At 47.7% G+C, this 13,912-nt stretch overlaps 1 protein-coding gene across 4 annotated transcripts; it reads right to left on the minus strand.

Moving 5' to 3' along the window:
* Positions 1-1,007: 1,007 nt before the first annotated feature.
* Positions 1,008-12,860, minus strand: Sdr42e1 (short chain dehydrogenase/reductase family 42E, member 1). 4 transcript variants are annotated; one of them, XM_028753434.1, is made up of 5 exons: positions 10,568-10,591; positions 8,870-8,918; positions 7,324-7,410; positions 4,251-4,344; positions 1,008-3,436 (listed from the first exon to the last, which is right to left on the minus strand). In XM_028753434.1, the coding sequence occupies exons 4-5, from the start codon at positions 4,316-4,318 to the stop codon at positions 2,323-2,325; spliced, it is 1,182 nt and encodes a 393-aa protein (XP_028609267.1). In that variant the 5' UTR covers positions 4,319-4,344; positions 7,324-7,410; positions 8,870-8,918; positions 10,568-10,591; the 3' UTR covers positions 1,008-2,322. The 4 variants fall into 4 exon arrangements, with proteins under 4 accessions (XP_028609267.1, XP_028609276.1, XP_028609280.1 ...); XM_028753443.1 differs by lacking the exons at positions 7,324-7,410; positions 8,870-8,918; positions 10,568-10,591 and adding an exon at positions 12,776-12,860; XM_028753447.1 differs by lacking the exons at positions 7,324-7,410; positions 8,870-8,918; positions 10,568-10,591 and adding an exon at positions 10,999-11,018.
* Between the last annotated feature and the right edge of the window lie 1,052 nt (positions 12,861-13,912).

Below are 13,912 nucleotides of genomic sequence, written 5' to 3' on the forward strand. Positions count from 1 at the left end.
GCATGGGCCTGGAACCCCGAGACTCCAAGGGAGAAACGGCAGGTGTTCGGCCACATCCCCAGAACCCAGAGTCCTGACACACAGTCTTGTCTCATGTAGGCCATTACAGCCCCTCCCAAAGTGCACAGGTAGAGTGACTACAGGCCTCAGGCCCTAGGGATTTACATACTAATGAAGGCCAGAGGGCGGAGCAAATTAAGCATTCCTCCCAGAACCTCCCCCTTTCTCTATTTAACTCAGGTCTGCCCTGAGATTCGGGGTGGGGGGGGGTACATCCAGATCTATCCACCATCCACCATGAAAATAAACCCTTTTGGAAGCAAGGACTCCCTTGTGTCATGGGGACCTGCAGTCACCAAAGCCCCCAGCCTCTGGAACCTTAGACTTTCTCCTGTATGTGGGACCCACCGTGTGGAAAGCCCCGGACTCCACTGCGGCCCCTTTTTTCCCACATATGTGTATGTCCACGTGTGTGTGTGTGTGCATGTATGTGCATGTTGTGTGTGCTGTAAATGGCTAATTTAATCTTCAGAAGGGTCCTATGCAGCAGGCTGTCTCTCTGCTTTAACATCAGTATGACCCATGGTCGCACAGGTGGGATGCCCTTGTACCACCAGGGGCAGAGGTTTTAGAGGATCCTAAAACCCTATGCTATGCATAGCTAGCTCCTCCCTGGAGTAGTCACTGCTCCCTGAGATTGGTCTGCTAGGGATAAGATCCAAGCCTCAGTGGGGGCTATTCCATATCAGTCTGAATTTCACTGTTTTGTACACACACAGTGTATGAGGTGAACACGCAGTGTATGAGGGTTCCTCTTCGGCTCCTGAGACATCCGAGCCAGAGTTCCTAACCCAGCTTACACCCTTTCCTGGCTTCAGAGTGACTTCCTGCTACATTTGACTAGGGTTCAAGGACACAGATACCAAACTTCCAATGTACCTTTGTGTCTTCTTGTGTCCCAACAGGGTCAGTTGAGACAGGAAAGCAGTGAATATTTAATCCAAGAATTCATTTTTCCTTTTTTATTAGCATGGGTTAAGTATATAAGAGTTTCACTATGACATTTTCGAACATGTATATAATGTAGTTTGATCAGATTCACCCCCACACCCTCTTTTGTCCCATTCCTAATCTCTTCCCAACTAGATTCCTTTCTAAACCGTGTGTGTGTGTTTGTGTGTCCGTGTCCCAAAGAGTTTCATTAAATTTACTTACAGGAACATGGAGCAACTTAGGAGTAAGTAACTGAACCACTAGAGAAAGTGTCTCCTCTTCCCCAGAAACCACCAACCACCTTCAGCTTTTCAGGGAGGAGTGGATACCACGAGCCTCTCTCCTTCCCATGGCAGAATGGTGACAGATCCTATCGTATAGAGTCTAGTACTATCTCACAGCTACCGTTAGGTCATGAGGACAGTAGTCATGTCATTCTCAGGAGACTGTCTCCCTAACACCTGCCCCGCTTCCTCCTGCTTTTGCATCCTTTCCACCCACTTTGCTACAAAGTCCTGTGAGGCTTTGAGGGAGTCCTGCCTATGGACGAATACTCAACACTCAGTGCTTTGACCAGTTATGAACCTCCGAAGTGTAACTGGTGCCCACTGCAGGGAGAAGCGTCTCTGATCACAGCTGAGAGTAGCACTAATCTACAGACATAAACATAAGAAGTTAGAGAGCAGTTTGCGGGTACGGCTTCCGGATCCAGCAAAATAACAGCAATAGGTCACACTTGGCCTATGACCTCACTATCCACAAGCTTTTGGCCAGGTTTACAGCACCAGGAACAAACTCCCTCCCCTGGGACCAGCCTCCAATCCAATTCTGAAGTAGTTGGTTACTCCCCTAACAGACATGCCACTGTTGCACTAGAGGGTACACCTTGCCCAGTATTGGTAGTGCTGTTTGCAGGGTCCACAGCTAAATAAGACTGTTTTCTTCCAGCAGCCTGTATAGACCCTTCTGGAACTATGAAATCTAGTAAGCAGAGAGGAAGCTTCCAGTTCAGTTCCAGCTGGATATCTTTATGTGCTTCAGTTAAGGTGTATGGTACCTTAGGCAATAGAGTCTTACTATTTAGCTCCGGTGGACAACCAAGAGCACTGGCAACAACCAATACTGGTTTGGAGGCCTCAGGAGTCTCCCTGATCAACGACTCACAAGAAGGTAGCCCATCCCTGGTCATGAAGTTTAAAGACCCATTGTTAAGAAGTAATTTGAAGACCCAGGAATGGTTACCAGATAATGTGACACATCTTCCAAAACCTGCATCCTTGAAAACCATCCCAGGAAGTGAGGTTCAACTCCTGTGGATAGTTTTTCTCTTCATATGGACAGGATTGTGGAAGGAGGGATCCACACAAGAAGAGAAAGTGCCAAGAGGAGGACCAGAATTCCATCCCACAGAATAAACTCTGAGTCTTGACCTCCAGACCTTCTGCCATGACCTTGGGCTTTAAACCACTCTACCACGTCCTGCAGGTCAAATGGCTGAGGCTGGTAGCCTAGCTCTCTCTTGGCTTTCTCTAAGCTGAAGTAATGTGTGACGCCAGTTTTATAAACCTCAGTGCGGGTGAGGAAGGGCTGGAAGTTGTAGAGCTTGCCCACAATGAAGTGGGCTATCTCTACCAGGAAAGCAAAGTAGTAGATGAGGGTTAGAGGCAGGCGGGTGGATGGGAATGTGTAGCCCAGGCCCTCAACCAGTGGCCTAAAGAACTCAAAGTTATTTACAGGTCTACCGTCTGAGATGAAGTAGGGCTGCCCAGAGGCAACATGGCCTTTATCGGCTTTCAGAGCCTCAGAGGCCAGAATGTGTGCCTTCGCCAGGTTATCTACGTGGACAAAGTCTACCAGGCTCTGAGGGTCCCCGTACACAAATCTGAACAGGCCCCTCTCAATGTAACTCACTATCCTGGGAAGGTGCCTTTGCTCTCCGGCCCCATAGATACCAGCTGGCCTTATCGCGCAGGTTCTGAGTATACCGTTGCCTTGCTTGAAGGCCAAGCCGTTGGCTTCCAGGATCTTCTTCTCTGCGATGGATTTGGTCCTGGAGTAGTGATCCGGGTGCAGGTGAAGAGGCAGGTAAGGCAGGGACTCATCCCCGTTTCTGATGACTTGACCTCCGAAGATGACATTGAATGTGCTCGTGTAGACTAAGCTGGGCACTCCTCTCTCCAGGCAGGCCTGGAGGATGTTCTCTGTGCCACCCACGTTGACCTCTTCGATCCGGGTTTTGTTCAGTTGCTCCCTCCCAGACATGCCGTAAGAGGCGATGTGGAACACGCACGTGATGTCAGCATCCTGGAAAGCCGCCGCCAGGTCAGAGAGGCAGCGGATATCTCCACGGACGAATGTGATTCCCTCTGGAAGGTTCTGGGATGGTTCGCTGATGTCAAACAGGATCACATGGATTCCTTTCTGGTTCAGAGTGCAGCCGAGGCTGAGGTGAGAAAGATCAGGGTTAGGTCAGGTGACCCTTCGGTGGTGTCTAAGGAAAGTGTAGGAAATGACTTGCCAACAAGGTAGGCTCACCTGAGTCAAGTTAACTCATCCAGAGCCACTTACCTATGTATTCATCTCTACAGGTCTTATTTAGATTTTGGGAAAAAAAAAAAAAACAACGTTCCCTTCGACAACGGGAATCACAACAACTCTGTGACAGACTGCCTACTGTGATTTAAATATGGACCGTCTCCCACAGGCTCAGGTCGTTAAGCAGTTGGTTCCCAGCTGGTGGCTATGTTTTGTTGGAGAAAGTGAGCTGCCAGAGGTTGACCTTGGGATTTGATAGACAGACCCACCTCGCAGTTGCTTTTCTACTTTCTCATTTCAGGGGCACTGTGAGCAGTTACTTGCCTCACATCCTGCTGCCATGCCTTGCCCTCGTGAGGGACTGTATTCCTTTAAACCATGAGTCCCGCTATACGTTTGCTCCTTAAATTGGTTCATATTAGATATTTATTTGGTCACAATAATGAGAAAGAAAAAAAATGAATACAGTTGTCTTTAAGAATACTATCTTTGGTGACATGAATAGTCACCAGGCCCCAACTTACAGGTTTCAAAAATAAAGTTTCTTGAAGTGGAGTAAATATTTTTTTTTTTCAAATTTCAAGCCTGAGGAGAGATCACCATAGCTCACTTTTGTTTTGGAACTATATAAACATGTACATGTATATAAGCGTGTATAAACGTGAGAGTCGAAAACTATCCAATAGAAGAATTCCATGAGGGTATTTTGTAGATGAACTGACCGGAAGCCAAAATATCCTCCTCCTCCAGTAATGAGGACGGTTTCCTCTGGGAACCTTGGGGCGTCCATACGAGACAGCGAAGGGACAACTGGACCTGCAGGAGAATGCCACAACATTACGACCCTGTATAAGCATGCTTCGCCTTTGCGAACAAGAGAAATGTGGCTGGCCTGCTACTCAGTGATAGCACATGTACTCAGCTTGTGTGAATCTCTGGTCCTGTGGCCAGCACCGAGAAACCCAACCCAAACAACAGAATACGTTTAGTGCACGAAATACTCTGAGACACGTGCTTCCAGTCACAGGTCTGCCATTTTAGCCACACCCCCTCATTCCTTGGCTTCCGATTCCTGCCACATTAGCCACACCCCCTTACTCCTTGGCTTCCGATTCCTTCTTGGGTAATATAAACATAGACTTGCCTTCCTTGCCTACCCGACAAAGTTAATGTGAAGGGTTAAATAAATAAATAAAGAGTGTGTGGGTGCTCTTGAAACTACGAAGTTCTTTTTGGACATGAGGCATCACTGTTGATTTCTGGAACCGATGAGGGCCTTTAGGAAGAATCACTTTGAAACGGGTTGCGAGAAGGTTTTCTCTCGTGCACCAGAAAACCCAAGATAGAACTCGGTAGAAGCTTCCAGCATCTGCAGTGTGCTTTGTGATTGTTAACTCCATACTTAAAAACAGGGAGAAAAATTCCTTTCTGTAGTAAATCATGCCCTTCACCCTAGATACCTTGTGAGTGCTTCAAGGGAGAGTACTCCGAGCATTTGATGGGGTGGGGCTGGGGGTGGGTGTCTTGCTTCTGTCTCCCTCATTTGCTGACTCTCTCATCTCAAGACTCCAGCACTACCTTCTCTCAAGAATGTAACAAACAGAAACCGGCTAGAGAACTTGTTCTACACAGCAGAGAAATGGACCCAGAGGTACACGGTAACAAAGAACTCAACCACCGCCCCTTCCCAACCACCTGTGGTGACTCTGTTTTGAACAAGGAAGCATAAGATCTGGGTGCTTGTAGTGCAGCATGGGGTGGGGCAGCACTGGAAGAAGGGTGCATGTGCGAAGAGCCATGTGACGTCAGTCCGAGTGCACCAGCCAAGATAAGAACAGTGGGAACTCAAGGATGTAGGGAACGGCTAGGGGAACGAGGCAGGCGGATCAGCCTTGAGATGGTTTTGTGAGCTTGTCTGGGACACTTTACTTTCTCGAAACTTACTTTACTGTAAGCTGTGTGCTTCTAGAAAAGCAGCAGTGTACAGCAGAGAGAGAGAGAGGCCAGACGTGCTGCGGTACTCACCACGAGTGTCACACAGCTCACTGGGCACTTTATGTGCCCCATGAGCTACCAAAAAAGCACCGCCATCACCCTGTTTCTTAGCCGAGAATAAATAACTCTCCCATGCATTCCCAACGGATAGCCGATACCAGGAACCCATACTCTTAAACACTGAAACAGGGACTTTGGGGAAAGAGAACAGGCATCTGGATTCTTTTTTAGTTGTGTAACTTTGGATCAATAACATTGCTCTGAGCCTGTGGGGTCATCCAAAAAGTTGAGCTGCTGTGGACAAGTTTATAAAATAATACAGAATAATGTAGACAAGATTCCCCCAACCCCCAGCATGGTATGATTGTCCCACAAATGCCATTTCTTGGATCCTTTCTTTCAAGCTCTGACGTGTATTCATTCAAAATTTCCTAATACAGCCATGGCTGGAGCTCTTGAGACTCAGGGTAACAGAGATCAACAGGTTCTAGAAATCTGTGCAGTGTATCTCTAGCCAGTGAGGCCAACTGGATCACTCACAAACAGTCGCAGCTGTAGATAAGGCTCACCCACAGTCTCAGGGGTTTGAGGCTACTCGGAATGGGAGCAAAAACCATTGAGAAAACTGGGTAAAATGGCATGGAGGATGGCAGCTGGGTCCCATGAAGCAAGTGCCGTCATTATGCTACAAGAAAATCAGTGACGACCAGGACATGAGGACCTCTTTAATATATCAAATGCTGACCTTAGAACACTATATGTGTCTGTGCACATACATATATGCACGTATTGGTTTCTTTGTGTTCTTATGTATTCATGTATACATGGGCATGAAGTACCAGAGGGGGTCCGAAGACATCAAATGCCCTTAAATAGGAGTTGCAGACAGTTGTGAGCTTCTGTGTAGGGGCTAGGAATAGACTCTGGTCCTCTGGAGGAGCAGCCAGTGCTCCCAATCTCTGAGCCATCTTATCTTTTGCATTGCTTGGGTTTGAACACAGCCCTCACACATGCAAGGCATGTGCTTCACATCCCAGTCCTGTTTTCTGAAAACAGAATGCTCTCCTTTGGAACTGGAGTGGCCATGAAAGCAAATGTCCCTCATGCTGGGGGACTCTGAACTGGTATTTCCAGACCTCTGACCTTTACCCTATGACCTGTCTCAACCACCCACTCTTCTACCATCCACACTCCCTGCTTGAGCCATGTGGCTTCCTCCTTGCAACATGCCAGGCTCATTGGTATATCCTGTTCTTAGCACAGTGTGACCCATGGCTCCTCTAGGTCTGGACCTCATGATCTAGGTAGCTTCCTCAGGAGTAAGGTTTTCCTCAGAGAGGCCTCAGCTCACTCTACCTCAGCTCTCCTCACCCTACAGCTGCTCTGCCTTCTTCAAGGCAAGCCCCATGACTAACTGTGTGTCTTTAAGTTGTGTCTCTTTCCCTAGAATGAAAATTCCAAGGAAAAGGGGTCCTTCCCTTTCCTACAGGGGCATTCCTTCACTGAACCCAGAAACTGACAGATTCCCAAGAAATACTTGCTAAACTCTGGATGAATCTTATCCACACAAAACATACCCAGTTTAGTAAGACTGTGACAGACACAGCGAGCAGGGCCCTGAGGTATCGAACAGGCATTGCCATCCATGCTGGTTAACGTTACCATTTTTAACTTAACTTCCTGAAGGGTGTTGAGTTACAGAATGGGACGGATGCCAGGCTCAGTGACACAGGGTGCTGGCTCTGTGGCACTCATTATGGGGACAGACTTCTGCTGACATCTGAGGAACAAGACAAGTACCTGAGACTTCACAGGAGGAGAGCTGGATTTTGGCTCACAGTTGCAGGAGTGTACATCTGAGGCCAGCTGGCTCTGTTGTTCTGCAGCCTGTGATGAGCCAAAGCATCGTGCTGGGGAGAGCAGAGGCTCACCCCATGGTGAATGAGAGCAGAGGCTCACCCCATGGTGGATGAAAACCAAAGCGAGAGAGGAAGAGGCTATAAAGGATAGACTCTCAATGACCTAACTTCCTCCCTCTGGGTACCGCTCCCAAAGGGTCAGCCACATCCTTACCATGGTGCCATCCATAGGTGGGATGGAGCCTAAAGCACGTTGGACAATGAAGTACAAATCATCGCACATAATCAACAGCGAAACAAAATTACCTTTCCAAGAGATACGAGCAGAGTGTTGCAGGAAGACAGAAGGGGGGGGGGGCTGACTCTGACCCCGGTCAGGGGTCAGGGGTCATGTCCTGGAAGGGGAAGCTCAGAGCTGACTTTGGACCACAGGATTCAGGAAGACTCACATGAAGTAGAGAGTTTGTACAGGCTCTGGGCACATCACAAAGAGGTTGAAGTGTCGTAGGGGAGGCTATGCTAGACAAGTGACGTGGGGCTCCATGTAGCTGGGATAGCTGGGATGTAACCCAAGGCTGTCATGTCCAGATATACTTGGAGAATGAGGCTAGTTGGAATTGGCATAGAAATAGCCTCGTATCCTTCTAAGGAGTCTTCACTCCATTCTGTAGGTAACCGGAGACTCTGGTTGGTTTATAGCAGGGTATCCATGCTTTCTGATCAAGAGTGGACTTCCACTGAGGAAAGGAAGAGGCTTGGGACAGAGTCCAGGCAAGAGGTGACAAGGGGCTACATTGGAGGGGTGTTGGTAAGGGCTAAGGGCCAGCATGCTCAGCTGGGACCAAGGAGATTTGATGGAAAGGCATTGAGGCCTCGCCAGGTAGCACATAGGAGAAGCTGGAGGAAGGTGATGGTTCTGACGGAGGGATGCTGGAAATGACCCACCTTGGAAGAAGAGCTGTGACTATGGGGGCTGGGGAGATGCTCAGTCAGTAATGTGCTAGCCTAGCAAGCACAAGAATCCCAGTTTATATCTGGATCTCATGTAAAAAAATAGTTGGGCGTCATGGCATGTACCTGTGATTCCAGGGCTAGGGAGGTGCAGAGAAGATCTATGGGGCTCGATTGTCAGTCAGCCTAGCCTAACTGATCCCGGTTAAGAGATCCTGCCTTAAAAAAAACCAATGTGACTGGTACTTGAAGAATGACACCCAAGGACAGGACACACACACATCATGACTAACGAGATGCCAGATAACAGAGTTCAAACTATTTTAAATATCCCCATAGAATACCACTGAAAGGGGCCCAAGCATGGGTAAGGCTAATTAAAACCTTGTGACAGAGAAATATTTGGAATTGATTGGAATTGATCTTTGCTTTTATAACCACACATTCCAGTTCAGCCAGAAGGCCAAGTGTCAGGAATGTCCAGTCACAAGCAAACTCAGAAACTTGCCAGGTCTATTGATGTTACCCCTTGTTACCTTCCAGCTAGTTCCAGAGAGATCTGAGGCAAGAACCTGATGAATTGATCTATGGGAGGGCCAAAATAGAAAGGTTAAAAGCATTGGCAATTTAGCAAGACAAACATCATTGGAAACAAAGCTTTCCCTCCAGCCCTAGAAAGTTCTGAAGTCAGGAGCCACAAAGTGGGGTTCTAGGGAGCGGCCTCACCCATAACAATAATAAGAACATTAAAAAACAGAGAGGGGGAGGGGCTAGAAGTAAGGACTTTGCTATGCAAGTGAGAAAACCTGAGTTTCAAATTCAGATCCCCAGCACCCACCCCAAAGCCAGGCATGTCTGCATGTGTCTGTAAGCCCAGTATCGGGACAAGAGACAGACTGATCCTGGGTGCTCAGTGGCCAGCCGGTCTAACTGAAAAAGAGAACTTCACATTCAGTAAAAGGCTCTGCCTCAAAATAAGAGGGTAGAGAGTAGTGGATACCGGACTCCTTCTGGTTTCCATATGCACACGTGCCCTTGTGCACACACACAAACACACACACATACACACATACACACACACAGATGAGAAGGAGAAGGGCAAGGGATGGGGGTGGGGGACAGAGAGAGAGAGAGAGAGAGAGAGAGAGAGAGAGAGAGAGAGAGAGAGAGATTGATCTTAGCAAAAACAGTCCATAGAAAACCCAGGAAATCTCCTTGAGAAATAAGCCAGGAGGAGAAAGAGTGTACAGCATCTCTCTATCCTCCTGATGCTTAGGACTTCTGTTTTATTACTTAGTTTCCATCTGACTCCTCCTGGGGCCACACTGTATCACTGCAACTGCTTGGAAGCTCTTCCAAAAACCGTAGCTTTGCTCAGTAATTGCTTTTCTGTTGGGATGGGGGAGGCAGCATCCGACCCGAGCTGTCATTTTCTTAGGAACAGGTTAACAGTTAAGCACATGATTAAAGAAAAGGAATCTTAATTATGGAACGGGAGGCAGAAAGAGAGAAGTTTCCAATCTGCCTGACCTCCTGATAACGCTAAGGTAAAGCGAGGGTAACAGTTGCCATCTCACAGGGAGTTGGAGGTAGAGAGTGAAGAAATATGACCTGGAGGACCTGGAGTGTTTTCCTTTTACAGAGACCTAATTAAATCTAAGGATCAGCAATAAAAACCGGAGATTATGCACACTGTTCTTCCAGCCCCGTGGTTCAAAGCCACGATGCCGCTTGCCCTCTGGCGCCTCACCTCAGTGCAGATGTGGAGGCACAATTAGCATTTGGCCAACACCAACTAAAGCAGAAAAAGTTTAAGAGGTCCTAATGGCTAGCTATTTTGTTTTTGTAGTGCTGGGAGAGGGAATCGAGGGCCTTGTGTGCTAGACAAATACTCTACCACCGAGCTAAGTTGCCTTGCATGCCAAAAACCAGAACAAAACAAAATAAAACCCCCAAAACAAACAAAAAACCAGGCTAACAACAGCAACTGGGCTGGAGATGAAGCTCATAGGTAGAGGCTTATCATCTAGTACGGAGCTCCAGATTCTCTTCTCCAGCAATGCATAAACGGGGCATAGCAGTGCAAACCTGAAATCCCCGTTCTCAGGAGCTACAGACAGGAGATTCCAGCTAGAGAGTTCAAAGTCAGTATGCTAAAAACAACAACAACAGCAACACCCCCTCACCCCAACAAAACGAAACGATCCATGCTTTCATACAGATAAAACATCTACCTGCCATGCCAGCGCTGGGGAGCCAGAGACAGGAGATTTCACCAGTTCAAGTTCATTCTGAGCTACAGTGAAGCTGTCATCACCTTATATGGGTCAGGTCTTCCTGCCCAACCACACTCTCCCTTCACCTAGAGATCTATTACACAAAAGGCACTTGCAATTCTTTTACCGTGCTGACAATAACGGAATGAAATGGAGTGGCTTGTCTTCTTCCTGTATTTGTATTTCAAATAGTCGTCGACCTCTCTGCTACTTGAGTGCCTCCTTCCATCTTGAAGTAAGCATGCAAGCCCACTCCATCCTGCCTTAGTGGTGTCTTCTACAACTTCCTAAGCCCTTAATGTGTCAGGCAGTGCGTTACAACTTGTTTATAAATTATGTCACCGAGTGAGTGCTTATCACGTTAGAGACAGTGTTGTTTCAGAGCTTACCCTTAGCTGCTCCTCCTTAGCTGCTGCTGTTCCTTCTCCTCCTCCTCCTCCTCCTCCTCCTCCTCCTCCTCCTCCTCTTCTCCTTCTCCTCCTCCTCCTTCTCTTCCTCCTCTTCTTTCTCCTTCTCCTTCTTCCTCTTCCTTTTTCTTTTCTTCTTCTTCCTCCTCCTCCTCCCCTTCTTCACTTTTTTATTTTATCTTTTCAAACAATTTATGTGTTTGTGTATGCTGTGTATGTACAGGTGTCCACCAGAGCCAGACCCGGGACATTAGACCCCCTGCATCTGGAGTTGAACCACTGAATATAGGTTTTGGGAACTGAATCCAGGTCCTCTGGAGGCTGAGCCACCTCTTTCCAGGCCCAACCATTTGTTGTTGTTGTTAGCTAGTTAGTTAGTTAGTTAGTTAGTTTTGAGACAGGGTCTCTCACTGCCTGGATTTATTGATTTGGCTCAGCTAGCTAGCCAGTGAGCCCTAGGGATCCATCTGACTCCCACCTTCCCAGGGCTAAGATTTCACATACATGCCATTATAGCCAGCATCCATCTCATGCTTGCACAACAAACACTTTATGGCAAGGGCCGAGCCATCTTCTCATCCCCGCAAACATTTTATAGTCACCATTACCAATCTGTTCTTCAAATTACCATGGGAACTCTATGTGGATGTAGACTCCTTCTCTAGAACCGTCTTCGGGGACAAAGAGTACCTGGTGCACTAGAGACTAGTGATCTGGATGGATGAGCGTGCCACAGCTTCTCAAACTGCCCCCGTCTGTCCTCTCTGTTACTGTGCCTCCTGTCTCGAAGTCAGCACGTCTGCCACCCCGTTCTACCACGGTGGTGTCTCCTGCCATTTCATAAGTGTCAGGCACTGCATTACAACATGTTCATAAACTATGTCACTAAAGTGCTCATCACTGCCCTAAAGGGACAGTGCTAATCAGTAGGTCCCATTCTGCAAGTGAATAAACTGAGGCCCAGAGACAGAACGATCAACAACTCTTAAGTCCCATAGGTGTTCCATGTATCCACTAGGCCAAGGGACATCTGACTCCATCACGAATGTCCCTTCCATAGCAGTCCCAGAGGGCTGGGCAGAGTCTGTGGCCTGAAGCAATAGGTACAGAGTGCACATTGATCTGGATTGTATACGATTTCACAACCAGCGCATTCTGCAATGGCTCAGGAAGGCGAAGGAGGAGCTTCCTTATCTATTTCCATGAGGCTGGGGGGTGTGACACAGCATTAAAATTCTTATATTGGGAATCATGAAATATGGGTCCTGGACTTAGATCTACCATCAGCTACTTGTGTGACCCTGGACAACTTTTTAACCTTGCCTCCTCCTTCCTTACGATGCAAATCACAGCAGCCGTGGTATGTACGCTTGTTGTTTAGTACAGGCAAGGAGTTTTAAAGGTATACCGTTGATACTTAAGCACGGTTCTGAGGCGGCAGCAATTAGACTTATCCAATCTGGTGATACTTACAACCGGAGTTCATAGATGTCTCTTGTCACCCTCAAGAACCATCCGTCATCTTCAGCAACTATCAATCATCCTTAGCTGTCCTTGGTCACCCTTAACTACCAGCTATCACCATCACCCACTACTTGTCATTCTCAAATGCCACCTGTTACCCTCAGTGGTCACCTTTAACTCCTTTCACCCTCAGCCGGCTTGTCACAAGCCCGCCGAAGTGCGTTTAGGACTGCCCTACCATCCCAGAATAAGGACCCCGTGGTGACGACAGCCCCTGCGACCCTGGTCCACTCACAGAGGCAGACGACAGCGTGACTTGTAGAAGCAAGACGAGAGAGCCTCTGGTGCCTTGCTGATCCCGCTCTGGAGCAAAAGCTGTCAGACTGGATCTTAAAGCTGCTTCCGGGTCTCTCTAGGAAGCCTGGAGGTTCTCTCCTCTCTATGATGAGCAAGTGGTTTCTCAGTCTTAGACTGTGCAGAGGCAGTTCACAGTTAATCTCGCCCAATTTTCTAGCAGTGTGTTTCAGAGTCTTTCGAGAAGGTCATCTAGACTCCTCTTCCTACCTCTGGCTTCTGCTTCCAGGCTTCCACCTCTCTGTGTACCCCTATTAATGAGCGCAGAACTGATCGGACAAGGGGTTTAGTTCAGCCGCTTCCTTGGATGGGCAGGTGGGCGGATGAGTGGATGGGTGGGAGGGTTGAATAGATAAAAGTGTGGATGGATGGGTGGATGGGTATGTGGGTGGATAGAAAGATAGGTGGGCAGATGGACGTGTAGGTAAATAGGTAAGCGGGTGAGTAGATGGTCTGATGGAGGGGTGGGTGAATGGATAGATAGACGGTGGATAGACCGATGAGGAAATGTATGGATGGGTGTGTAGGTGGATGGATCGATGGACTCCTTGGTGGAGAATGGATGTATGACAGATGAAGGTCTGTAAGTAACGGAACACTCACTCTCCATGTTTCTTCAAAAATGTTTTATGTGTATAAAAATAAAAATATTTTATTTTATGTGTATGAGTGCTTTTCCTGCATGTACGCAACCACATGCCTGGTGCCTGAGGAAGTTAGGAGAAGGCCTCAGATCTCCTAGAAGTGGAGTTACAGGCCAGTTGCGAGCCACCATGTAAGTGTTGGAAGCTAAACCTATGTCCTCTGCAAGAGCAACAAGTGCATTTATCTGCTAAGTCATCTCTCCAGCCTATCCACTTACCTTTTCAAAGTCTGTTTTTTTTTTTTTCCTGAGTCTGGTATCTATATGTGGATATGTTTTGTTGTGTTTCTGATTTTGTTTTGGGCCACTGACTATGTAACTAGCCAGGCCCAATCTTTGTTCCTGAAGGATTTAGAAGCCACGAGGAGAGAAAGTTAGTTTTCTCCCTGCTAGGAATACCTTATACCTTCTCCTTAGGGCTGTGGGCTTATGGAA

This window comes from Grammomys surdaster, unplaced genomic scaffold (assembly GCF_004785775.1).
Source record: "Grammomys surdaster isolate TR1022 unplaced genomic scaffold, NIH_TR_1.0 128, whole genome shotgun sequence".
Taxonomy (NCBI): domain Eukaryota; kingdom Metazoa; phylum Chordata; class Mammalia; order Rodentia; family Muridae; genus Grammomys; species Grammomys surdaster.

What these genes read in the sequence shown, in the direction of transcription:
- Sdr42e1 (XM_028753431.1), bottom strand. An exon ending in GGAGGATATTTTGGCTTCCG is followed by an intron (nt 3,437 to 4,250) that starts GTCAGTTCATCT and finishes TTCTCACCTCAG; the next exon opens with CCTCGGCTGCACTCTGAACC.